The sequence below is a fragment of the Marmota monax genome, unplaced genomic scaffold (genome assembly GCF_021218885.2).
Source record: "Marmota monax isolate L192 unplaced genomic scaffold, Marmota_monax_Labrador192_F-V1.1 WCK01_AAM20220418_F8-fsc00024, whole genome shotgun sequence".
NCBI classification, from domain to species: Eukaryota; Metazoa; Chordata; class Mammalia; order Rodentia; family Sciuridae; genus Marmota; species Marmota monax.
In genome coordinates this window covers 7,694,104-7,719,980 of record NW_026695224.1, presented here as the reverse complement: position 1 = coordinate 7,719,980, position 25,877 = coordinate 7,694,104, and the positions used below count along the sequence as shown (strand labels likewise).

General features: G+C 36.4%; 1 protein-coding gene and 2 non-coding genes across 4 annotated transcripts in view; 1 reads left to right on the top strand and 2 right to left on the bottom strand.

Annotated features, from left to right (window-relative positions):
• The window catches only part of Fto (FTO alpha-ketoglutarate dependent dioxygenase), a 370,034-nt gene that overhangs the window by 207,525 nt on the left and 136,632 nt on the right, over window positions 1-25,877 (bottom strand). For both annotated transcript variants that reach the window (XM_046434593.2, XM_046434591.2), the window contains exon 5: window positions 630-709. In XM_046434593.2, coding sequence (XP_046290549.1) covers window positions 630-709 — 80 coding nt within the window. The remainder of the gene's footprint in view (window positions 1-629; window positions 710-25,877) is intronic.
• On the top strand, window positions 10,259-10,331 carry Trnaa-ggc (transfer RNA alanine (anticodon GGC)). Its single transcript has one exon. It is a non-coding gene; the product is annotated as a tRNA-Ala (tRNA).
• On the bottom strand, window positions 21,506-21,612 carry LOC124086805 (U6 spliceosomal RNA). The gene has a single exon (XR_006849929.1). It is a non-coding gene; the product is annotated as a U6 spliceosomal RNA (small nuclear RNA).

Here is a 25,877-nt window from a genome sequence, read left to right as displayed (position 1 = left end):
TTTTATGATTATTCCCCCACTCCCTGGATAGGGTAACTACTAAGGATTTTCCTCATCACTTAACTTTCCATTCTGAACAAGTCTGATCATCTGACTAGCAGCCACTGCCAAGGGATGGCAGAATTAAGCAATAAAGTCTGGGCTTTGAATACATCTGGGGAGTTCAGAAATTCCTTGGCACCACTGTTAGTTTCTCCTAAATTTACATTTGTTTGCCCAAATAGTTAAGGGAAATGTAAATACTCAACCATTTAAACCCAGCCACCGCTATCACATGCACAAGCACATAAATTCACTCCATTTCCTCTGGCCCATCTCTTTCCCTTGACCTTGAAAGATACTACCAACTAAGAAAATCTTGAGCTAGGAACACCTGCCAATGGCATTTACCTTCTCCAAGAAACATAACCCCAAGAACCAAAACATACTTATCCCATGCTGTGAAAACACTTTAAGCCTGCATCCAATATATCCCAAAGCTAAAAAGGCAAGTAAACAGAGACTAAAGTCAAGTTAGATGGAAACAATTTTTCTATCAAATACTCTTCCAAAGCTCTGTGATAAATTGCTCACTCAACCACTTCTGTCACATCCAATTAAGTGTGAATCACATTTTTATTTACACTTACCTCTGCCACTCGGTGGGTGGAACTAAACCGAGGCTGTGAACCAGCCAAAACACAGTGTTGGTGGGTGGCATTGAGATCATCTGCAGGAAAAATACCAAAAATTCTTTTTAAACATGTTTACTAATCAGTATACACTTTCTGCTATTTAAGTAAAGACAGAGTAAATTGTGAATACATTACTTAAAGAACAAAAGTAAGCAAGGAATTAATACTTACCCTGTATTCTTTAAACTGTTCCTTATAAATAGGACACATATTTAATATATATATACATATGATATATATATATATATATACATACACATGTGTGATACACGTACATGTATTATATATATATTCATAACATCTAAAATAGGACACAAGAATAGAAAGGGATCCTATTAGCAATTCCAGGACAATAAGTGTAAAACAGGAGTCTCCTCCACAAACATGACAAATGGTCACCCTACTTACATATGGTCTTAAGATGCTCACCTACTCCAAAGGTTACTATTTATGGACAAAGGTTCTTTCTCTGTCACATGACAGATCTACTTCCAGCCATGTCTTTAGAATAAGCCAGAATAATTATTTTCTATTATTTGGAAGTGAACATATGAAATCTGCCTCTTTCTCTCTCTAATCAAAGTATCAATTTTGCCTAATATTTTTCCAGGCAACAAACTAACCAACTCAGCATGTTGCCATGTTTGGTCCTCAGAATAGAATTCAAGCCTATGGGTTCATGACTCAAGAATGGAGTAGGTGGTAAAATAATCAGCTGAAGAACACTCCTTAAAACCACAAGCAGCGGGAGAAAAATCAGTGGCCAAGTTGTTGCATATTCCAGGAACTAATGCAATGCATCAGGCAAAATCTGTAACATCTCTGCTTAGGGCATTACTTCCTCTACTAAAAAAAAGACAGTCGAACACTATGTTCCCCAACAACATATGACCTCCTAAGTCATCAACACAAGCCTCTTAGCAAGATAATAAGAAAGATAAGACTTAGTTTCTAAGAGGCAAAGGCCACCAGGCCCCATATATGTCAGCAAAACCTATCCATATTACCTCTAAAATTGAAGGAAAAGCAAAATGACAACTGCAGGACTTCCATTTCCACATATTATGGAGTAACAGCGACAATGTTTACCCTCTGCCTTAAGCAACTAAAAAGAAAGCAAAAATATGAATCAAATGTCTCTGACACTAGAAAACAGGGCAAGACATGATCCCAGGGAGAAAAGAAACAAAGTAGGTCAGACCTACAATTGCCCTGACTTACTGCCTGGAAATAGTTTCAAAGCCAGAGTAGGAAAGTTCTGGAAGTCAGTTGATAGGTCAGAGATCAGAGTTTAAGAAAGCCAAAGCAGTAAAATTTGTTAAGGCAGAATACTAGAATGGAAGAAGCTGAAGAATGAGAGAGAGAGAGAGAGAGAGAGAGAGAGAGAGAGAGAGAGAAGGAAACAGAGAGTGCAGAGACCTGCAGGAGGGTTTCCTACTCTTTGGAAAGATCCAACTCATTCAAGTAATTCAATTATTCACTGGGAAAATTCAGCAGCATTTAAAAGGATTCAACAAAATCCAGTGCCCAACAAATACAAGGTGCAATAGCTAGCAACCAAATACAACAGTAATATCTCACAACCACTGAGAAAGCAAGAGGGGTGAGGAGAGAAACAGGAGGTTCTGGACATTAAATTGATGAAATTATGTTAAGTGCAGGTTACAGGTATATTACAAAGAATCCCACTATCACATATAATCATTATGCACCAATAAAATTTTAAAAATTTTTCTTAAACTTATAAAAAACACTCTCAGCATTCTCAACCTTCTCAAACATTGCTGGTTATATTAAAACAGAAGGAAGGCAAATTTCTCTATCCCCACCTGAAACCTCTATTTACCAAAACATATTTGGCATCCTGTTACTGACCAGTAAAAGTTTAAGTTTAGTGGGCTGCAATCCACTTACAAAAAGAAATAGAAATTTTCACTGACTCTAAGATGGCATCAATTGTAGGATAAGTTATTTTTCATGCCATTATTTAAAAAAAAAAGGGAAAAAGAGCAAAGAAGAAAAAATAAACAAGCTTGTAAGATATAAACATCTTTTTTTACATATGAATATGTCATCTTGTACACATATAATGAAGGTCTTAAAGATCAAACCTCCTGCTGAATGAGATTAAGAGAAATTTAGACACTGCAGGAGAAAAGATCAGTGAACTAGAACACACAAAAACACCAACTATCCAAAATTAAGGAAAACAGAAGAAACTACCAAAAACTAAAAGAACTTCAATGACTGGTAGAATAATATTAAGCATTTAACATAAATTTACAATGTAACATGAGTCCCAAAGGAGAGAGAATGACTAAAAAAGATTTTTTGAAGAGATGATATCCAAAAGAATCCCCAATTTGGTGACAACAACAAGAATTAAGAAGCTCCGAAAACTTAAAGCAAAATTTAAAAAAGACCAAACTAATGTAATATCCTAATCAAATTCTGATCAGTGATAAAGAGAAAATGTTAAACAAAAGGTAGAAAAGGGTACATATTATATCTAGAGGGGCAAAGATTAGGATGACTACAGATTTACCATCTGTGGTCATAAAACCGAGGAGACGATCTGATGACACATTAAAAATACTCAAAGAAAACAAATGTCAATCTAGACTTGCATACTTTGGCAATGTATAGAGAAATATTTCTGTAATAACAACTGAGAGAGAGGCTGGGGTTGTGGCTCAGTAGTAGAGTGCTTGCCTCACATGCGCAAGGTCCTGGGTTCGATCTTCAGCACTACATATAAATAAATAAGTTAAATAAAGTTAAAAAGAAAATAACAACTGAGAGAGAACAGAGCTGCTACTGGCATCTCATGGATAAAGGCCAAGAATCAAACCATGCTATAACTCAGGACTGCCTGATAAGAATAGTTCTACATCTTATTAAGCAAACAGCATCTACAGTTAAAAACCTTCCCACAAAGAAAATTTCAGGCCAAGATGACTTCACTATTGAATTTTAACAAGCAGTTAAGAAAAAAATCATACCAGATCTACCCTAATTGTTCAAGAAAATAGCAGCAGAAGGAGTATCTCATAAACCATTTTATACAAGAATTACTATCCTGGTCACTCAAAATTAATCATAAACCTAAATGTAAGAGGCCAAATCAAAAAACTTCTAGCATAAAACAAGAGAAAATCTTTTTGATTATTTACAACATAATTCTAAGACAGTCCTTTTAAAAAAAACAAAACAATGTTATAATAGTAGAACACAGATCAGTAGGTGAGCAGGTGGAAGGCCCACGTAGGAAACTGACTGCAAAGGGGCATGGGGAACTTTCTGGGCATGTTAGGTATTTTCTATATATGATTGATTTAGTTACATTAATCTGCACATTTTTAGAGACAAATCATATTGGAAAAAAAAAGAATCATATAGTTTAAATTATTAGACATCACTACATATGAATCATCTGCATTCAATGTCAATAAAACAATTTAAATATTACCAGGACTTCCGGGTTTCTAGTCTGACATATAAGGAAATTAAAAGCCATCACTCCAGCCTGACAAGTAAGAAAACCAACTCAAAAATCAAAGCTCTTCTAAGATCCATTAGAGAAGTGAGATCATAAGGCAAACGGCTGCCCCAAAATATGGCAAGAGACAGAGAGTCTGGAAATAGAAAGTCACAACTTCACAGAGTAAAAACCAACAAGCAGGAATATCTGCGGGAACCAGTACCAGAGTAGGGAAACCTAAACTATAATCACTGAATTGCTAAGATTCAATGAGGACAAACTGTTAAAAAATCTAGGGGACCCCGAGATAGAAGGCCCCCACGTATTTGTGAGTTTTTTCTCCAGAAGTTCTACCAAGTTCCCACAGTGAATCTGAGAAAGATCTCCTCTTGCTTCCATACCAGGAGAGGAAATTAACCATGCTGAAATACACCGGAACATTCTGCTCTTCTTCACAAGGCCTGCAGTCAAGAGAAACTATTTTACCAGAACCTAACTTATTAGGATTTATCAGATCCCAGTTGACCTGAGGGAGGAAAAATGCCTAATCCAGCCAACTCTAGCTTTCCATGTGGGAAAATGGAAATACCTACCTTCAGCTCCAATTAGATTTCCACATGGAGGAAGAAAAATGTATAACTTGAGCCTTCACTTGGAATCCTGTCCCAATCAAGAACGGTAAGAAAAATGAGAATTGCTTGTGAAATTTCACAGTTCAGAGTCACTAAAAGACTGAGAAATAATCATAACAGCACATACCATTTCCCTTCCCCACATACCACACCATGATGTTACTAAAGGCCTACTTACAATAATTCCATTTTATCCAGTATATCATGTCTGCCCATAAAGAAAAATGTATAAGGCATTCTTTTTTTTTTTTTTTTTTTTTATGGTGCTGGGGATTGAACCGAGGGCCTTGTGCATGCAAGGCGAGCATTCTACCAACTGAGCTATATCTCCAGCCCCTAAAAGGGGCTATATCTCCAGCATTCTAAAAGGCAAAAAGCACAGCTTGAATAAATTGAGCAAAATTAAGAACCAGAGTCAGCTATGACAGGAATGTTAGAATTATCAGAACATGAATTTTTAAAACCATGATTAATATGCTAAGGGACCTAAAGGACAAAGTAGACAACATGCAAGAACAGATGGATAATGTAAGCAAGGGGATGGAAATCCAAGAATCAAAAAGAAATTCTAGAGATCAAAAACACTGTATCAGAAATGAAGAATGCCTTTGATGGGCTCATTAGCAAATAGGACATGGCAGAGGAAAGATCTCTGAGCTTGAGGATATGTTAATGGAAACTTCCAAAACTAAAATCAAAAAAAGACGGAAATTTTTTTAAAAAGGAAGAGAATATTCAAGAACAATGGTGCAATTACAAAAAAGTGTAATGTATGAATGTATATACAGTGGGAATAGCAGAAGGAAAATACAGATAGGAACTAAAGAAAATAACAAGCAATAATGACTAATACTTTCCAAAAAATAACATTAGATGCCAAACCACAGATCCAGAAGTTCAGAAAACACCAAGCAAACACCAATAGTAACATAATAATAATAATAATGCCATACACCTAGGCATATCATATTCAAACTGAAGAAAATCAAAGATAAAATCTTGACAAAGCCAGAGAGGAAAATAATTTATCCATAAAGAAACAAATTACATCTGACTTCTCTTTAGAAACCACGCACAACACACAGGAAGAATAGAGAGGGAGCTGGGTGCAGCAACACACACCAGTAGCCCCAGCTACTAAGGAGATTGACGCAGAAGAACTGCTGAAAGCCCAGGAGTTGGAGACCAGCCTGGGCAACAAAGCAAGACCCCATCTCAAATGGGACAAAGGCAAACCCCACCACCACCACCACCAAAAAAGCAGCATAAAGTGAAATACTAAGTGGTTATTAAAACAAAAAAAAAAAAACAAAACAAACAAAGCAACCTAGAATTATGCATCCTAAAAAATTATCCTTCAAAAGTGAAGAAGAAATAAAGACCCCAGACAAATACAAATTGAGAGGATTGTTGCCAGTAGACTTACTTCCCAGAAATGTTAAAAGAAGTCTGTCAGAAGGAAAATGATACAGGTCAGAAATTGAGGTCCACATAAGGAAAGAGCATTAGAGAAGAAAGACGTAAAAGTAAAATAAAAATTATCTTTTTTATTATTAATTGGTCTAATGGATAACAATTATTTACAATAAAAGAAACATGTATTCAATTATATATGCATAATACATGCCTATGAATGTTTATGTATAAGTGAAATAAATGATAACAGTGATGCAAATGATCAGAGAGAGACATTAGAAATACTTTGTTATTTTAATGTACTTGTACAAACCTTGATGTGGCATAGCATTATTTGAAAGAATTCTTGGATTAGTTGTAAACAAATACTGCAAACTGTAGGGCACTATTTTAAAAATACATATAAAAAGTATTACTAATATGTTAAGAAAAGGAAACCACAATTGGCAGAAAAAGTAGAATATAAAAAAGAAAATGAAAAACCAGGACAATGAATAGAAAACAGTAACAAATACAGCAGAAATTCAACTATGTCAATAATCACTTCACACATCAATGGTCTAAACACAACTATAGCCAATATGCATAGAGAACTTGCTCGGGATCAGGTCCCGTGCTTTCAGGGGAAGCATCTGTATGAAATACCATTACTCACTTGCATGAATGAGGTATTAGGTTTAGTAAGGGGAGGTTACCTGCCCAAGACCGCACTGGTAATAAATGGTTTAGGCATGGTGCTAACTCTGCTAAAAGGCTTTAGAAGAAAAATTAAACATTGTGGTTCCAGTTCTAGCTTCTTTCTAACTCCATGATTTGAACAATGCATATGACCTTCTTGAACTTTATTTCCTTGCTGGTAAAATGACAAACACAATAGTTCCTAATCTGTAGTCAACAATACTTGAGGTGGAGAAGGGGCAAGAAATGGACTTGGACCCCCTTTACTTTATTTCCTTGCTGGTAAAATGACAAACACAATAGTTCCTAATCTGTAGTCAACAATACTTGAGGTGGAGAAGGGGCAAGAAATGGACTTGGACCCCCACTTGGCAAGTGATTCATATACCATTGTAGTCTAAATACAGGGTATGTTTTGCTTATATGTGTGTTTCTATTTTAAAATATGTGGATTTGCCTCTGGAATATTAAAATAAACTTTAATATTATTTCTGAATTCTTAAAAATTATCAGTATGGATCAAAAAGCAAGGTCCAACTATATGTTGTCTACAAGCAACCTAACTTAAGTATAAAAACACATATAGATTAAAAGTAAAGGGATGGAGAAACAGACACTAATCTAACACTAATCAAAAGAAAGCTGAAGTGGCTATATTAATTTCAGAGAGAGAAGACATCAGAACAAATATAATGGATAAAGAAGGACATTACATAATGATAAAGAGGTCAATTCTCTCAGAAAACATAACTATCTTTAATGTGTATGCACCTAACAATAGAGCGTCAAAATATGTAAAGCAAAATCTGACAGCAGTGAAAGAAGAAATAGACAAATCAATGATTACAGTTAAAGACTTAAACATTCCTGTCAGAAAGGTCAAATGCAGCAGGCAGAAAATCATTAAGAACACAGTTGAACTCAACAACACTATCAATCAACCGGATATAACTGACATCTATTTTAGTCTGCTTTTTTACTGCTGTGATTAAAAGACCCAACTGGAACAATTGTAGAGGAAGCAAAGTTTGTTTGGGAATTCATAATTTCAGAGGTCTCAGTCATAGGAGGCCAACTCCATTCTTTGGGGCTCAAGGTGAGACAGAATAACATGGTAGAAGAGTGTGGTTGAGGAAGCAGCTCACATAATGGTCAAGAAGGAGAGAGAGAAAGAGAGCTCCACTCGCCAGGCACAATATATACCCTAAAGCTATGACCCCAATGTCCCACCCCCTCCAGCCACACCCCACATGCCTTCAGTTACCACTCCATCAATCCCATCAGGTGGTTAACTCAGTGTTTGGGTTAAAGCCCTCATAACCAAATCATGTCTCCTCTAACCCTTCTTGCATTGTCTCACATGTGAGCTTTTGAGGGACACTTCACATCCAAACCATAACAACATTAGTATACACCTTCATCCAACAACAGCAGAATGTACATTCTATCAAGATCACACAAAACAGTCATCAAGATAGACCATGCTCTGAGCCACAAAACACACATTGCCAAATCTAAAACAATGAAAATCATATAACATCCAACCTAGGACCACAATGGAATTAATGTAAAACTCAATAAAAAAAGAAATATCCTAAAATATGTGGATATTGAACAATTCTAAATAATGTATGAATCAAAGAAGAAATCTCAAGAAGAGTATAAACAACTGTGAACTAAATGAAAATAAAAATGCAACTTATCAAAATTTGTTAGATACATGCTTAGAGAAAATTTTATAGCATCAAATGTGTATATTAGAAAGGGACAAGATCTAGACTCATTAATCTAAGCTTCCATCTGGGAAACTAGAAAAAGAAGAGCACATTAATCCGAAGTAAGCATGAGAAAAGTCATAAAAATTAAGGCAGACCATTGAAATAAAAACCAGTAAACCAATAGAGATAAATCATTGGAACTAAAAAAATGGTTCACTCACCAGATCAGTAAATCAATAACCTTCTAGCCTGATCAAGAAAAAAAAATGAGCCAATGAAAGAAATGACATCACTACAGATCCTATAGACATTAAGAGGATAATAATACTCAAGTAGTACAACTACATCTATGCACCAAAAGTTGATAACCTAGGTTAAATGGACCAATTCCTCAAAAAACGCAATTTGCTAAATCTCACATAAGGACAGACAATATAGAGGCTGGGCTGTAGCTAGTGGTAGAGTGTTTGCCTAGTATATGTGAGGCATTGGGTTCTATCCTTAGCAGCACCACATAAAAATAAATAAATAAAGTAAAAGTATCTGTTAAAAAAAAAGAACAGACAATATAGTCATAGCTCTATTAAAAACTGAATCAGTAATTTAAAACCTTCCAAAACAGAAAGCAAAATAGAAGCTAGGCAATGTTCATTGTTGAGTTCTACCAAACATTTAAAGATAGCATACAAATTATTTACAATCTCTGTCAAAGATAAAAACACAGAATATACTGAAATTCATTCTCTGAGACCAGCATAATCCTTATACCAAAACCAGACAACATTACAAGAAAACTGAAGTCCAACATCTCTCATGAACACAGATGAAAAATCCTCATCAGAATATGAGAGAATTAATTTCAACAATGAATATAAAGAATTATAAACTATGACCAAGAGGGATTTTTCCTAAGTATGCAAACTGGTTCAACATCTGAAAATCATTCAATGCAAGTCCATCAAATCCACAAGCTATAGAAGAAAAACCACATCATCACACCAGTAGATACAGAAAAATATGACAAAATGCAGAATCCATTCATGATAAAAAAAAAAACCTCAGCAAACCATGAATAAAGAAGAATTTCCTCAACATGATAATGAATGCCTAAAAAAAGAAAAAATCCTACAGATAACATCATACATAAAATAAGAAACTAAAGGCAAAATTGGCGCAAGGGAAAGATGGCCCCTCTCATCACTTTTCCTTCTTCTTCTTCTTTTTTTTTTTGGAGACGGGATTGAATCCAAAGGGGCCTTACCACTGAGTTACATCCCCAGCCCTTTTATTTTTAATTTTGTGACAGGGTCTCTCTAAGTTGCTTAGGGCCTCACTAAGTTGCTGAGGCTGGCTTCGAACTTCCAATATTCTTACCTCAGCCTCTGGAGCTACTGGGATTATCTGCAGCCAGCTCACCACTTCTTTTCAACATCATACTGGAAGCTCAGCTAATGCAGTAAAAGAACACAAGGAAATAAAAGGTGTATAGAAAACGAAGAAAGAAAGAAAACTGTCATGGTTCACAGGTGACATGACTCTGTATGTGAAAAATCTAAGAGAGAACAATACAACAACAACAAAAAATCTCCTTCAACTAATGAACAATTATAGCAAGGCTGTATGATATAAGGTTATTATTTAAAAGTCACTTTCTGGGCTGGGGATATAGCTCAGTTGGTAGAGTACTTGCCTGGCATGCACAAGACCCTGGGTTCAATCCCCAGCACCCCCACCCAAAAACAAAAAATCACTTTCCTATACACCAGTAATGAACAAGTGAAATCTGAAATTTAAAACAAAATATCATTTGTATTAGCATTCCCCATATTTAGGTTTAAATCTAAAATTTGTTCAAGGTATCAGGGATTTAGCTTAGTGGCAGAGCACTTACCTCACACCACAAGACCCTGGGTTCAATCCCCTGCATGACACAATAAAATAAGTATAGGATCTATATGAGGAAAGTCGTAAAATTAAGATAAAAGAATTAAAGAAGAACTAAATACAAGTATAGATATTTCATATTTAATATTTAAAAAATCAATATTGTCAAGATATCAGTTCCTCCCAGCTGGTTCTATAAATTCAATTATTATCTCAATCAAACTCCCAGTAAGTTGATGACATTAACAAACTGATTCTGCAAAGTTTTTCATGGAGAAGCAAAAGGCCCAGAACAGCCAGCACAACATTGAGGAAGAAGAAGAGAAAGTTTAAGAACTAACATGACGTGACTTGAAGCCTTGCTGTAAAGCTATGTAACTAAGACAGCGTGGTTTTGGTAAAAGAATAGACAAACAGACCAATGGAACAGAACAGGGAGCCTCAAAATGGTCCCTTGTAATATAATCAACTGATTTTTGACAAAGAAGCAAAGGCAATACTATGCAGGAGAGACCGTTTCTTCATCCATACATGCACACAAAAAGAATCTAGACACAAGTGCTACACCCTCCACACTCACACACACACATACACACACACACACACCTCAAACTACATCATAAACTTACATGTAAAAATATAAAAACTCCTAAAGATCACACAGGAGAAAATTTGGATGATCATGAATGATCTAGATGATTATGACCAAAGACATGATCTTTGAAAAAAACTTTCTTTTTAACTTCGTTAAAATGAAAACTTTCTGCTCTGCAAAAGACACTGCCAATGTAATAAGACAACCCACAGACTGGGAGAAAGAATTTGCAAGACCTAGTCCAATGAAGGCCTATTATCCAAAATATTTGAGAACCCTTAGGGCTCAGCAATCAGAAAACTAACAACAATTAAAAAATGGGCAAAAGACCTAAATAAACGCCTCATCAAAAGAAGATATACACAGATGAAAAATAAGCACTGAAAAGTCTTCCAACGTCATTTATCATTAGGGAACTGCAAATTAAAACAACAATGAGATGCCACTACCTATGGCTTAGAATACCAGAAAGTCTCAAAACACTGACAGTACCAAATGCTGGGACGAGAACTCTCACCCATTACTAGGAAGTGAGAAAACAAAATGCACAGTCACTCCTGAAGACAGTTTGGCACAGTCTCTTACAAAACTACGCTTACTCTCACCATATGATCCACCAACCCAAAGGAGCAAAAAACATATATCCATTCAAAAACCTGCACAAATGTTTATAGCAGCTTTATTACCAGTTGCTAAACGTAGATGAAAGCAAGATGTCCTTCAGTAGGTCAATAGATAAATAAACTGTTAAAGAAGCCAATCTAAAAAGACTGCATTACATTACTTCAAACATATAACATTCTGGAAAAGACGAAACTATAGAGACAAAAAAAGATTCAAGGGTTGCCAAGGGATGGGGGAGAGAAGAATGAGTGGGCAAGCACAGAGTATTTTTGAGTATTTTTAGGGTAGATCCAGTCATTATCCCTCTTTCAGAACCCATAGAATATACAATATCAAGAGTAAAACATAATATAAACTATAGACTGAGTGACAATTGCAATCAGTGTCTCCCTCTGGTGTGGGATGCTGGGAGACTGCACTGCATGGGGCAGGGGTTCAGGGAACTCTGTTCTTTTTGCTCAGTTTTGTGGTAAACCTTAAACTACTATTAAAAAGAAAAACCACTATTTTTAAAAACATATCAACTAAAAAGTGGAAAAATTTTTAAGACTCTTGAGTTGACCATCTTTAGACCAATAACATATAAGTACTTAAGTGTATAAAGTTATTCTTCCATGGTATTCTAACAGTAAAAAAAATAAAATAAAAATAAAAATAAATACTTTTCACTTGCTAATTTAAAAATAGGGGAGTGAGGAAAGATATTGGCAAAATTGTATTGTTATGTCATGTGCCAGTAGGAATATGTAGCATCAAATCCTGCCATTATATATACTTACAATGCACCAATAAAAAACATGGAAGAAATAAAAATAGGGTGAGCAATTACTAAGCACCAAGCAATTTTCCAGGCACATTGAACAAAACTAAGTACCTGTTCTCATGGAGGTAAGATGATGAAGGGGAAGATATACAACTTAACAAGAATTAGTACGGGGACTTGGAAGCAGAGCATCACCGCTTTGTACAAAACACTCACTGGTGACATTTAAGCTGACATCTGAATAATGAGAAGCCAGCAATGCCAAGATCTCAAGTGAGAATATTCTAGTTGGGGCAAATGGCTAAGGCCCTGGCCCTGAAGGGGAGATCTGCTTCTTGTACCTGAGGAAGAAGAAGAGCCCAGTGACTGTACCCCGGGCAGCAAGCACAGTCACCGAAGAACAAGGGGAATTTGGAAAGATTACGGAGGTCCCTGTCAGTCCAGTAGGGATTTGGGGCTTTATTCTAAACACTCTGGGAAGCTCTCAGAAAATGTTAAGCAGGGAAATAATGTGACCTCACTGTGAAGAGCCTGCTCTGGCAGCTTTACAGAAGGAGAGATGCTACGGTGTGGATATGGTGTGAGTGTCCCCCAAGGTGTCTTGTGTTGAAATCTAATCTACACTGTAAGGTACTAGGAGGCAGAAACCTAATCCCAGTAGGCTGCTTGGGGGGTGCTGGAGATTGAGGAAAGTGATTAGGATTAGACAGGTCATTAATGTAGACTCCCATGATTGAATCCTAGTAACTTTAGATAAAGAGAGAGACCAGACACACATGCACACATACGTGATGCCTGTCTCATGCTCCATCTAAGGACTCTGCCAAAAAGGAGATCATCACCAGATGCAACCCCTTCACCTTGCACCTCCAGAACCATAAGCAGAAACAAACCTCTCTGCTTTATAAAGTTAGCCTCCCTCAGGTATTTCATTATAGTAACAGAGAGCTAATACTAGAGAAGACTAAAGGCAAACAAGAGTTGACCCAGGAAAACCAGTTAGGAAATTGTTACAGCAGGTCTTGCAGAAGTTGATAATGACTTGCACTAGAATGATGGAGGGATGATGTGCAGTAATCACATTTGGAATGTTTTAGGGAAAGATAAGAGGCCATGTTAACACACTGAATAAATGAAGTAGGAGAAAGAATGTTATCAAGAGCAATTCTTTTAAAATTTATTTTTGGTACCAGGGATTGAACCCAGGGGCATTCAACCATATCCTCAGCCTTTTTTATATTTTATTTTGAGACAGGGTCTCACTAAGTTGCATAGGGCATCACTAAATTCCTGAGGCTGGCTTTGAACTCATAATATTCCTGCCTCAACCTCCCGAGCCACTGGGATTACAGGCATAAACCACCATGCCCAGTTCAAGAGCAATTCTTGGAATTTTCATAGGAAAATGTGTTTGAAGGTGAACAAATTACAAGTTACAAAAAAATACTACAAATTAAAAAAAATACTACAAAATGCAATATAAGGTAAGGATGAAAATAGTAGTGATATATTTGGAGCACAAGAAGAAGGCCAAATGATAACTCTCTCTTCCCTTTGGCCTCTCTGAAAACTATGAACATTTCTGATTGATCCTATTTTATCTAAAGGGGGATTCAGAATCAAACCCCATGAAAAGTGGACTTAAAGGGGACTTTCCTGGGCCAGGTTCCCAGAGTTGAACAATTTCTAGGAAATACACAAATGCCAGTCTCATCTATCCAAATTAATGCCTATGACTTCCATGCTATTAATATTAGGATCCACAGACATCATTATGGGGAAAAAAATCATCTTAACGAACCTATTTGTTAAGTGCTTTTGTTCCACTGAGTGACAATGAGTATAATACGACGAAGGCCGACTGGCAAACACCACTCAGCAGCAACACTTGGGGGCTGGCACCTTTCTCTAATCCTGGCAACTCTCTAATCAAACAACTCTTTTGAAATTGTTTCCAACTCTCTCTAATCCTTTATAACTTTTAGGGAAAACCCTGTAATTTTCATTTAAGAGCTTCTAATTTATCTAAAACTCTAAGTCGATGAAAGTGGCTCAAGCTCCGTGGATTATGTATCTCAAAGGATATACAAAAGACATCCCCCGCTTTCAAAGACCATTCCTAATAATTTTTAGAAAGCAAACATTAAAGAATGTACATTTGCCCGAGTTATCTCAGAATATAGCTAAAAACTTCCTGACTTGATCTACAACTGGAATCAGAGTTTGCAGATTACTCAAGAAAACATCCATAAAATAGGGGCTGTCATTCTTTGGTGGCTAAAGGCTGCATGACCCGGCAGTGGGTAAAGAGCACTCTGGACATTCACTGTAGCATGAAATCTCATCTCATATAGAAAAAACCACACAGGCAAAAGCATAATTTACACTGCAGTTGATGCCTGAGACTTTTCTCGTTTTAACACGGAAAACCGCATCGCCTGAGGTCTCCTCCCCTGCAGACAAATAGAAGAGGTGGTCACCCTAAACTGGCCCCCATGCTGATTTGTCCCAGGGCTCCTTCATCCAAATTTCTTAAAGTAACAATCAGGAGCTTTGCTAAAGGCACTCTTGAGGTAAATAAGTCCAATAGTGAAATCCAATCTTCCCAGCTTCACACGACCACTGAAGCTTTTCATTCTTACTCACCTGTCCATTCTCATCTCTCAATCTTAATATTTATGACCTATTTTTCCTAGACGTGGGGACATCCATGAGTGAGATCATTTTCAGAATTTAATAGCCAAAGAAAGCAGGAGGGGTAGCCCCTGGCAAAATGTCAGTCTAGACACAGGCTGCTAACTGCCCTATTCCCAGAGCCCCCAAAACACATACGATGGAAGATAAAAAGAGATCAAAGCCTCTAGCAGCACAAAATATCAGGGAAAGGTGTTCAATGTGCCAGGAGGGCAGAGAACTGTGCTAGAAAGAGGATAGAAAGAGGGCTCCCCCTGCCCTCCAATAGGGCAGCTTTGTGTGCCCACACCCCATGGTGCTCACAGACTCCAGGATGCTGCGGTTACAAGCCATCACTCTAAGAGACCAGGCGTGGCTGAGGCAAGGAACTGGAGCCAGCAGTTACACTGGGGTGGCCCAAAGCCCATCCTGGTTCGCTCATACTGCAAGCATCCACACCAAATAAAGACACAGACAAGTTATTAAGCACAGTCCAATTTATCAAATCTCTCATCTGGCTGTGTAAGAATACATTTTCTTCCTTCCTCCTTCAAGGGAAGGATTTTGTCAGGAATCCATACTAATCTCTCCTAGAACCAATCTCAACTATTTGCCTATAAGCCAGTACTAGTCATCTTTGTATGAGGATAAACAGACAAGAACTCACCAGACTTAGACAAAAACACTGCAGTTCAAAGGGATGGAACCACTTGGACTGAAACTGTCTCTTCAGAAACAGGCTCACTCAAACTGACAGGAAACATGGTTTTCAAATTCTCAGTTTTTTAAAAAGATGCTTAACTCAAAAGGACATTGCATTTTTTTAAAAAGGACACAAAACAGACATGAAATGGAAGAGCATGAAAAATACATGAGTTGGTTTCTTTGAATGGAATCGTTTCATTTAAAACAATGATAGATAAGGTAAATGGCAGAAGGCATGCTGCCGAAAAGTCAAATTACTCTACTGCATGTGTGAACTGAAGAAATGACCTGAGAACTTATAAGGAAAATCAAAAATTGGTCACAGGAATAAGACATAACAGAAAATTCCAGAGGCCAAAATACATATAAGAGGAATCTTCAAAAGAAAGCAGAATACAGCCAGGCACAGTAGCGCACACCTGTGATGGGAGGCTGAGGCAGGAGGATTGCAAGTTCAAAGCCAGACTCAGAAATTTAAGCAACCTAGCGAGACCCTGTCTCAAAATAAAAATCTTTTAAAAGGATGGGGATGAGGGATATGGAATGTACAAGTCACTCAGTGGTTAAGTGCCCCTGGGCTCAATCTCTGGTACAAAAAAAAGAAAAGAAAAGGAAGAAGGAAAGAAGGAAGAAAGGAAAGAACAATACAAAGATATAAGAACCATCAAGGAAATAATAGAGAATTTTCTAAAGTTGTGAAAGGGCATAACTGTGCTCTACAAAATGGTTGAACAAATACATAAACATATTCTGCTAAAAAATTAAATAGCAAATACTGAAAATGTCCTAGGAGAAACAGAGCTTCACCAAAATGGAAACAAATGGAAGACAGCCTCAGACCACTCCCTACTGCAAAATACCAGAGGCCCTGGGAACAATATCTACAGTCGTAAGTGAGAGCGTTGTGCCCAGCTATCCTAGAACCACTCAAGGACACATGAACATAGAAAGTATAGGAAGTCGCTCTCAGTGCAGGGAGTCAAGAGAACATGCCAACACCATTCCCTGCTCCATTAGGCTTCATGAAACTTGTTAGAAACAATCTTGAGCTGACCATAAGAGCAATCAAAATAAGTAAAATCACAGTATAAAAAGGGCAGCAGGAAGCAAAAAAGAACTTAAACTATTTCAAATATTCTTCACCATTAAACCATTTTAAATCAAATGGTTACTTAATTTAACACAAGTTTTTAAAACAATACTTAAATATAAAAGAGAGCCACCTAAAATATATATTAAAAATCTAAGTAAGAAATTCAGAATAGTGTATGGAAAAATACCTGGAAAGTAGGCAGAAGGGTGGGATAAAGTACATGTTAAGAAAAATAAAATGGAAAACAGAAAAATGGCTACAGATGATCAATGAATAATAGAAAGAACACAAGTGATCTACAAAAATGAAAAGGGTTCAATCCCATGACTACATGAATAAATAAAATTTAAAACAGCAGTATGTTAGTTTTACTCGTCAAGTTAGCAAAATATTTTTAAATTGCAATGCCCTGCATTGTCTAGAACATAGTAAAATAAGCTGGTAGAGGAACTGCTGATCACATTTCATCTACTACAGGTGAATAGAAACTGAAAACAATTTTTCTGAGTAACAGTCTGACAATAGAAGACGTGGAGTTTTTAAAAGACCACACTCCCCTTCCTCACCGCAGTATTCCACTTCTAATTTTTCCTATAGAAATAATACATACAGACAAGGTTGTCCACTGTAGCCGTTTATATGATGATATTCAAACAACTGGCAATGAATTGAATAACAAAATGGAGAGGATCAATTTTTTTTTAATTTAAGGAACTCTTTGAGATTTATAATGTACAAATGATAAATAAAATTTTGTATATTTGTGACTTACAATGGGATGTTGTAATATATGTATACATTGTGAGGATTCCTACAATCAAGCTAATTAACATATCCATCATCTCAGAGTCACCTTTTCTTTGTGTCTGGTGTGAATATTTAAGAACCACAATTTTGTTGGGCATGGAGGCACATGTCCATAATTCCAGCATTTCAGAAGGCTGAGGCAGAAGGATCATAAGTTCAAGGCCAGTCTCAGCAATTTGGCAAAAACCTCAGCAATGTGGGGAGACACTATCTCAAGATAAAAAATCGGGGACTGGGGATGTACCTTAGTGGTAAAATATCCCTGAGTTCAATCCCCAGTACCAAAAAGAGAGGGAAAAAAAACCAACCATCTTAACAAATTTCATGTATGCAATGTAGTATTATTAACAATAAACAACCACCACCATGCTATTAGATCTCCAGAATTTATTCATTCTGTAAAACTGAACTTTCTACATTTTGACCAATATTTCCTTATTTCTCCCAACCCAACCCCTCATAGCTACATTATTCTGTCCTGTGCTTCCTTACATAATTTTTAAGATTCTACATATAAGTGAGATAATATAGTATCTATCTTTCTGTGCCTGGTTTGTTTCACTTAGTCTGTTTCCAGATTTCTCTAAGTTGTTACGAATGATGATTTCCTTCCTTTTTAAGGTTAATACTTCATTTATACACACACACATACACACACACACACACCACATTTTGTCCATGCACCTGTTGACATTTAGGCTCTCTATCTTGACTGTGTAGAAAATGCTGCCATAAACATAAAAATAAAGATATCTCTTCAAGATACTGATTTCATTTTCTCTGGATACATACCCACAAGTGAAAGTGCTGGATCATATAGAAGTTTTTATCTTTCTGTGGAACCTCCATATCATTTTCCATATTGGCTATCCCAGTTTACATCTCTGCTAAGTGAGAACAAGAGTTCCCTTTTCTCCATATTCTCATCAATACTTGCTATCTATTGTCTTTTTGACAATAGTGATTCTAACTGTATTTCTTCTTTTGAGAAATGTCTGTTTAGGCCCTTGGACTATTTTTTAAATTTTTTTATTTTGTCATTGAGTTGTTCATATAGTTTGGATATGAACACCTCATCAGGAGTACAGTTTGCAAATGTGCTCCCCCATTCCACAGATTGTCTCTTCAGTTTATGGATATCTTCTCTGTTGTGCATAAACTTTTAGGTCAACGCAATCCCAGTTGCCTAATTTTGCCTGTACCATTTCGAAAAAAATTCATTGACCAAATCAATAGCAAGATTTTTCCTTTTGTTGTCTTCTATTAGTTTCACATTGTCAGGTTTTATATATAAGTCTTTAATCAATTTGGAGTTGATTTTTATATATAGCATGAGGTAAGGGTTCAATTTCACTCTTCTGCATAGAAGTATCTAGTTTTCTCAACACCATTTATTATAAAAGAAACTGTCCTTTCCCTATTGTGTATTCTGGGAACCTCTGTCACTCTGTCAAAAATCATTAGGCACATAGGGTGTGTATTTACTTGGGGGTTCTCTATTCTGTTCCCTTGGCCAATACACCTGTTGCTAGGTAATAACCAGCTGATTTGATTATGATAGTTTTGCAGTATGTTTTGAGGTCTTTAGCTTTATTGTGCCTAAGATTTCTTTGGCTACTTGGGGTCTTTTGTGGTTCCACATGAATTTCAGTACCACTTTTTCTATTTCTGTGAAAAATATCATTGCAACCGTGGTAAGAATTTCACTGAATCATAGATCACTTGTGGTAGGACGGGCATTCTGACAATATCGATTCCCATGAATATGGGCTGTTTTCCCGTTTATTTCAGTCTTTCTTCAATTTTGTTCATCAATCTTTTCATTTTCAGCGTAAAGATTGTTCACCTCCTTGGTTAAATTTATCCCTAAGTAGTTCCTTTTTGATACTATTGTAAATGGGATTATTTCCTTAGTATCTTTTTTGAAGTTTATTGTTAGTGTGTAAACTGCAAGTGTTTTTTTTTTTTTATGTTGACCTTCTATCCTGCAACATCATTAACTTTATTAGTTCTGACAAGTTCTTGATGGAATATTTTTAGAATTGTCTGTATCTAATATAATCTGCAAACAGAGACCATTTTAGTATTACCTTTCTAATTTTAGTGCCTTTTATTTCTTTATCTTGCTTAACTGCTCTTTCTAGGACTTCTGTACTGTCAAATAAAAGTGGTAGAAGTGGGTATCTTTGTCTTTTTTGATACTGAGTTTGGAAATTGTGTAGGTTTCTCAGAAATGACCTCTATTACATTGACATATATTCCATCTAAACATAACTTGCTGAATTTTTATCAAAGGATGCTGAACTTTGTCACCTGCTTTTTCTGCATCTCTTGCAATCATATGATTTTTGTCTTTTATTCTGTTAATGCGGTGTATAACAATTATGGATGTGCATATGTTGAACCATCTTGCACCCAAAGAGTAAGTCCCAATAAATTATAGTATATAATCCTTTTTTGGTGCTACCATATATAGATGGCTAAAACTTTGTTAAGGATTTTTACATCTATGTTCATCATATTTACTAGGTCTAATAATTATCTTACAGTGCCCTTCTTTGGTAAGGTATGAGAGTAAAAATGACCTCGTAACGTGAATTTGAAAGTGTTCTTTTTTTCTTCAATGTTTTAGAAGAGTTTGAGAAGAAGTGACAATAATTTTTCTTTAAATGTTTGATGGCAAAGCTAGTGAAGCAATAAGTACATAGGCTTTTCTTTGGGAGGTTTTTGATTCAATATTGTTACTCATGATTTGCCTATTTAAATTTTTATTTCATCATTTTTCAGTTTTGATAGATTGTATATGTCTTGGAATGTATCCACTTGCTCTAGATCATCAAATTTATTGGCATAAAATTGTTCATTTTTAATCTCATAAGATCCTTTATACCCCCATGGTATAAATGGTGACATTCTGCTTTCATTTATAATTTTTCTTCTCCTTTTTCTTAGTCTAACTAAAGTTTTGCTAGATTTATCTTTCAAACAAATCATAATTTTACTCATATTTCCAATTGTTTTTCTCATTTCAACTATTTTTTCTTCCTTCTCTGTATCTTAGCTTCCTTCTGCTAACTCTGCAATTAGCTTGTTCTACTTTTCTAGTTCCTTCGGGTATTAAGTTACATTGTTTATGTGAAGGATCTTTCTTTCTCCTTTAATATAGGTATTTATTGTGAAAAACTTTTGAGAAATTCTTTTGCTGCATCCCAAAAGTTGTGGTATGTTGTGTTTCCATTTTCATTTCTCTCAAAAATATCCATTTCCCTTTTCTTTTTTAACAAACTGATTGTTCAGGAGTGAGTTTTAAATTCACATATAATTGTAAATTTTACAATTTTCCTCTTGTTATTGATTCGTAGATTTATAACAATGTGGGGGGGGAATTAAAAAGATGCTAATTGTTTTCAACCTTCTTAAAATTATTAATACTTGTTTTGTGGCCCAATTTATTACTTAATCTGGAGAATGTTCTGTGTGCACTTGAAAAGAATACATACTCTTCTGCTGTTGGGTGGAATGCTCTATATATATACATATATGTTAGGTCCAGTTGTTCTATTGTGTCCAAGTCTGCTATTGCTTTATTGACTTCCTGTCTGGGTGACCTATCTATTGTTATAAGTTGGGTACTGAACTCACCCACTCTTTATTATATTGCCATCTATTTCTCCCTTCAGTTCCATTAATATTGGCTTTATGCATTTAGGTGTTCAAGTGTTGGGTGAACATACATGTACAATTGTCATATGCTCTTTTATTTTCAATATGGAATGCTTCACAAATTTGCATGTCATTGTTGCACAGGGGCCATGCTAATCTTCTCTGAATCATTCCAGTTTTAGTAAATGTGCTGCCAAAGTGAGCAATGTCATATGCTCTTGATGAACTGACCTCCTTATCACTATATGATGACATTTTTTAATACACTGTGACAGTGTCTAACTTAAAGTCTATCTTGTCCAATGTAAGTAGAGCCACCTCTGCTCTTCTGGTTACCATTCACAGGGGGCATCTTTTCCTATGCATTCATTTTCAGTACATGTGTGTTCTTACCTAAGGTGAGTCTCTTTCAGGTAGCATATATAGTAGTCCACTCTTATTTGAAGTTTTGCTTTCCATAGTTTCATTTACCTGCTGTCAACCACAGTTCTACAACCACCCAACTATATCATCAAGGCTTGTTGATCCAGGATCATCTGAAGCCTATGATCTTCTTTCTAACATATCATCAGAGGGTCATTAGTAAGCCAAAGCCATGACACAATGCCTACATCCTTCACCTCGCCCTTCAGGTAGGCATTGCATCAGCTCACAAAAATCACAAGGGCAAGCACAGTGTATTTTGAAATAAGAAACAACGTTCACAAAACTTTTACTAAAGTGTAATTATAATTATTCTATTTTACTAGTTAATGCTGTTAATATCTTACTAAGCCCGATTTATGAATTAAACTCTATCAGAAACATGTGTATATAGGGAAAAAACATTATATATTCAGGGTGGTTTCAGGCACTCACTAGGGATCTTGAAACATATTCCCGGAGGATAAAAAGAAACTGATGTAGTTGGATTGTTTTTTTAAAATCCTTTCAGCCACTCTATGATGTTGGGTTGTAGAATATGATCCATTTACGTTTAACTCTTAATAAGGATCTACTATAGATCTAATATAGACATTTTGTTCATTGTTTTCTGACAGTTTTATACTTCATTTATTCCTTTCTTCCTTTCCTGTTCTCTTCCTTTGTGATGTGATGATGTTCTGTAGTGGTATGCTTTGTTTCCTTGGCCTTTACCCTTGGTATATCCTCTTTGCTTTCTTTGTGATCACTATGAAGCCTACACAAAATATTGTATATCTGCTTAAAGCTCATAATGACTTAACTTTGCAAATAAAAACTGCACTTAAAACATTTCTCTTCCCATTTTAATGCTATTGCTGTTTCAATTTACATTTTTATATGTTTTATATCCACTAACAAATTATTGTAACAACTATTCTATGAGAGTTTAAAGTATTTTATGTACAACTAGAGTACTTTGAGCATACTCTTACATTTGCCATGAGTTTTCTACTTTAGTTTTCATGTTATTAGTCCTTATTCCAATGGGAAGAGTTCCTTTAGCAATTCTTCTGGAAAGGTCAAATGCTGATGAACTTCTATAGCTTGTGTTTGTCTAGGAAAGTCTCCTTTATTTTTGAAGGAGAGCCTTGTCAGGTACAGTATTCTTAGTCAGTAGATTTTTTTTTTCCTTTCCTCACTTGGAACATATCATCTCACTACCTCCTGGTCTATAAATTTTCTGCTGAAAAAATCTACTGACAGTCTGATAGAAGTTCCCCTATATATGACAATGTGCTTCTGTCTTCCTGCTTTCAATTTTTTCTCCTTATCCCTGACTTAAAAACCTAGATTACAATATCTTGATGTTATACTTTAGATTTGAAAAGCTTCCCGAAAGTTTCTGTGTCAAATGCAATGCAATAATGTCCAGAAATAAGGCTTTTAGAGAATGACTGGACAGTGAGTGCTCTAACCTCATCGATGGATTAATCAATCTGATGGATTAATGACTTTAATGAATTATGGGTGGTAGCTTCAGGTAGGTGGGGTATGGTTGGACAAAGTGGATCCCTGGAGATAAGCCCTTGGGAACTATTTCTTGCCCCTGGCCCCTTCCCACCACTACTTCCTAGCTGTTATGAGGTAAGAAGCTTCCCTGCCACACATTCCCTTCTACCATGACGTTCTGCCTCACCTTGCACCCCCAGCAAAGCAGTCAGCTGACCATGGACTGAAACCTCTGAGAGAGTAAACCAAAAATGCATCTTTCCTCTTTTAAATTGTTTGTCAGACATTTTCATCAGCAATGAAACCTAACCAATACACTTGGTAAGTACATCTTTTATCATTGTCTGAGATTGTTTGGCTTCCTGGACGTGAATATTCATTCCTCTCTTCAAATTTGAGAAGTGTCCTAATTCTTAAAAATCAAGGTTTCTGCTCTTTTTGTCTCTCTACTCCTTCTGGAACTCCCATAATGTATATATTAGTTCACTTGATGATCTCTCATAAGTCTCCTGGGTTTCTTTCACTTGTTTTCTTTGTTCCTTTGACTAATTTCACATGACTTATCTTGAAGCTCACTGATTCTTCTGCTTGGTCAAGTTGGCTGTGAAAGCTCTCTATGGAATTTTTAAGTTTATTTTGTTCTTCAGTGCCAGATTTTCTATTTGTTTATTTATTTTTTAATGGTGTATGTCTCTTTCTTGAAATTTTCAATTTGTTCCTATCATGTTTTCCTATTTTAGTTTAGCTGTCTATCAGTGATTTCTTGAAGCTCACAGTTATGTTTGAATATGAGGGGTTCCCAAAAAATTTCCAGTGAATGCAGGAAATCCAGAGGTAATATGATTAGATCATGAGAGGTGTGACCTAATCAGTCCATCCTAGTTTGAATGAACTGACTGGGTGGTAACTGTAAGTAGGTGGGGCATAGTTGGAGGACATAGGTGGGGCATAGTTGGAGGACGTAGGTGGGTCACTGGAGGCGTGCCTTAGGTGCAAATTCCCTGTGCCTCTCTCCTCTCTTTCTCTGTGTCCACCCTTGCCATAAGCTGAGACAACTTCCTCTGCTGGGCCCTTCCCCCACAATGTGCAGCCTCACCTTGGGCCCAGAGCAATGGAGTCAGCCATGTATGGACTGAGATCTCCAAAACCATAACCCCCAAATAAACTTTTCCTTCTCTTGTTGTTCTAGTCAGGCATTTTGGTGACAGCAATGCAAAATCTAATAAAAATACTCACTGAATTTCAAGATAATAATTATAAATTCTTTGTTAAAGAGTTCATAGATTTGCATTTCTTTAGGGTCAATTACTGACATTTTACTTTGTCATATTGGTAAAATCATATTTTCTTGATTATTTGAGATACTTGTAGCATTGTGTTGATATCTAATAATCTGATAAAGCAGAAATTTCTTCTATTTTTCACCAGTCAGCCTATTTGGAGATTTTGTGTGGGACATCTGACAGGCTCCACATGTGTACTTGTTGTTAGGAGTCCTTGGGTGGGCTGGCCTAGTGCTTCCGTCAGTGGATACACTGGCCTAGCTGGGGCCTCAGAGACAAGCCTGGAACCTGGGTCTACTAGGCCTATGTCCTTAGTTTGTGAAATTTGCCTAAAGCTGGGGACTATAGGAGTGGGCTTGAAGCCTGGTATATGCCACTCTGAGACTAGAGGCAGTCCTAGGCCACAGGTCCATTGATCCAGGCTTCTTGTGTCCACAAGAGACTATGGCTGAAAGGGTCGGCCTGGAACTAGGGTTGATCTAGTGCCTGGGTCCTAGATTCTAGGCTTTGAGGGCTACTTGGTATATGGACCCCCCTGAGGCCGACCTGGACCCTGGGTCAGTAGAAGTGGGCCTAGTTTTGGGGTGAGCTTGGAGCCTAGGTCTGTGGACACCTACCAAGAGACTAGTAGAGGCCAGTCTGGCATCATAGTTCATTGGGACAGACCTACTGTCAGGTCAACAACAAAGTCAAGTATTCCTTTCATTTTCCTTTCCCCCTGAGGAGGCTATCCCTCTCATACCTAAGCTATCTGGGAGAAGAAGGGGTAACAGAGCAATTTAGACTGTCTTTACTGCCCTCTCTAATGCATCTGTTACTTCTGTGCTCCACCCAGTGTTGTAATATCATCCTTTTAGTTCCTATGAATGTATTCTCATGTATAAACAATTGTTCAAATTGATTTTCTTTGAAAGGATAGGCACAAGAAAGCCTTACCCTGCCATCTTGCTTGAAGGTAAGGGATAATTTTTAAACTACTCTTCTAAATTGATATTTTCAAGGAATATTAAATGATAAGGAAAATGCTATAATATATAAAATCATTGGGAGGTAAACAGATACAAAACATTATGTATATTAATTTTCTAAAAAGAAACATACATAGTTAGCATGGTGGATCGCAAGCTCACAGTCAGCCTCCACAACTTAGCAAACCTGTGTCAAAATTATAAAAAAGAAGGGGCTGGGGATGTAGCTTGATAGGAGAACATCCCAGGTCAATTTCCAGTACAAAAGAAAAAAAAAGTAAAGAAAAGAAAAAGGAATATATGTTA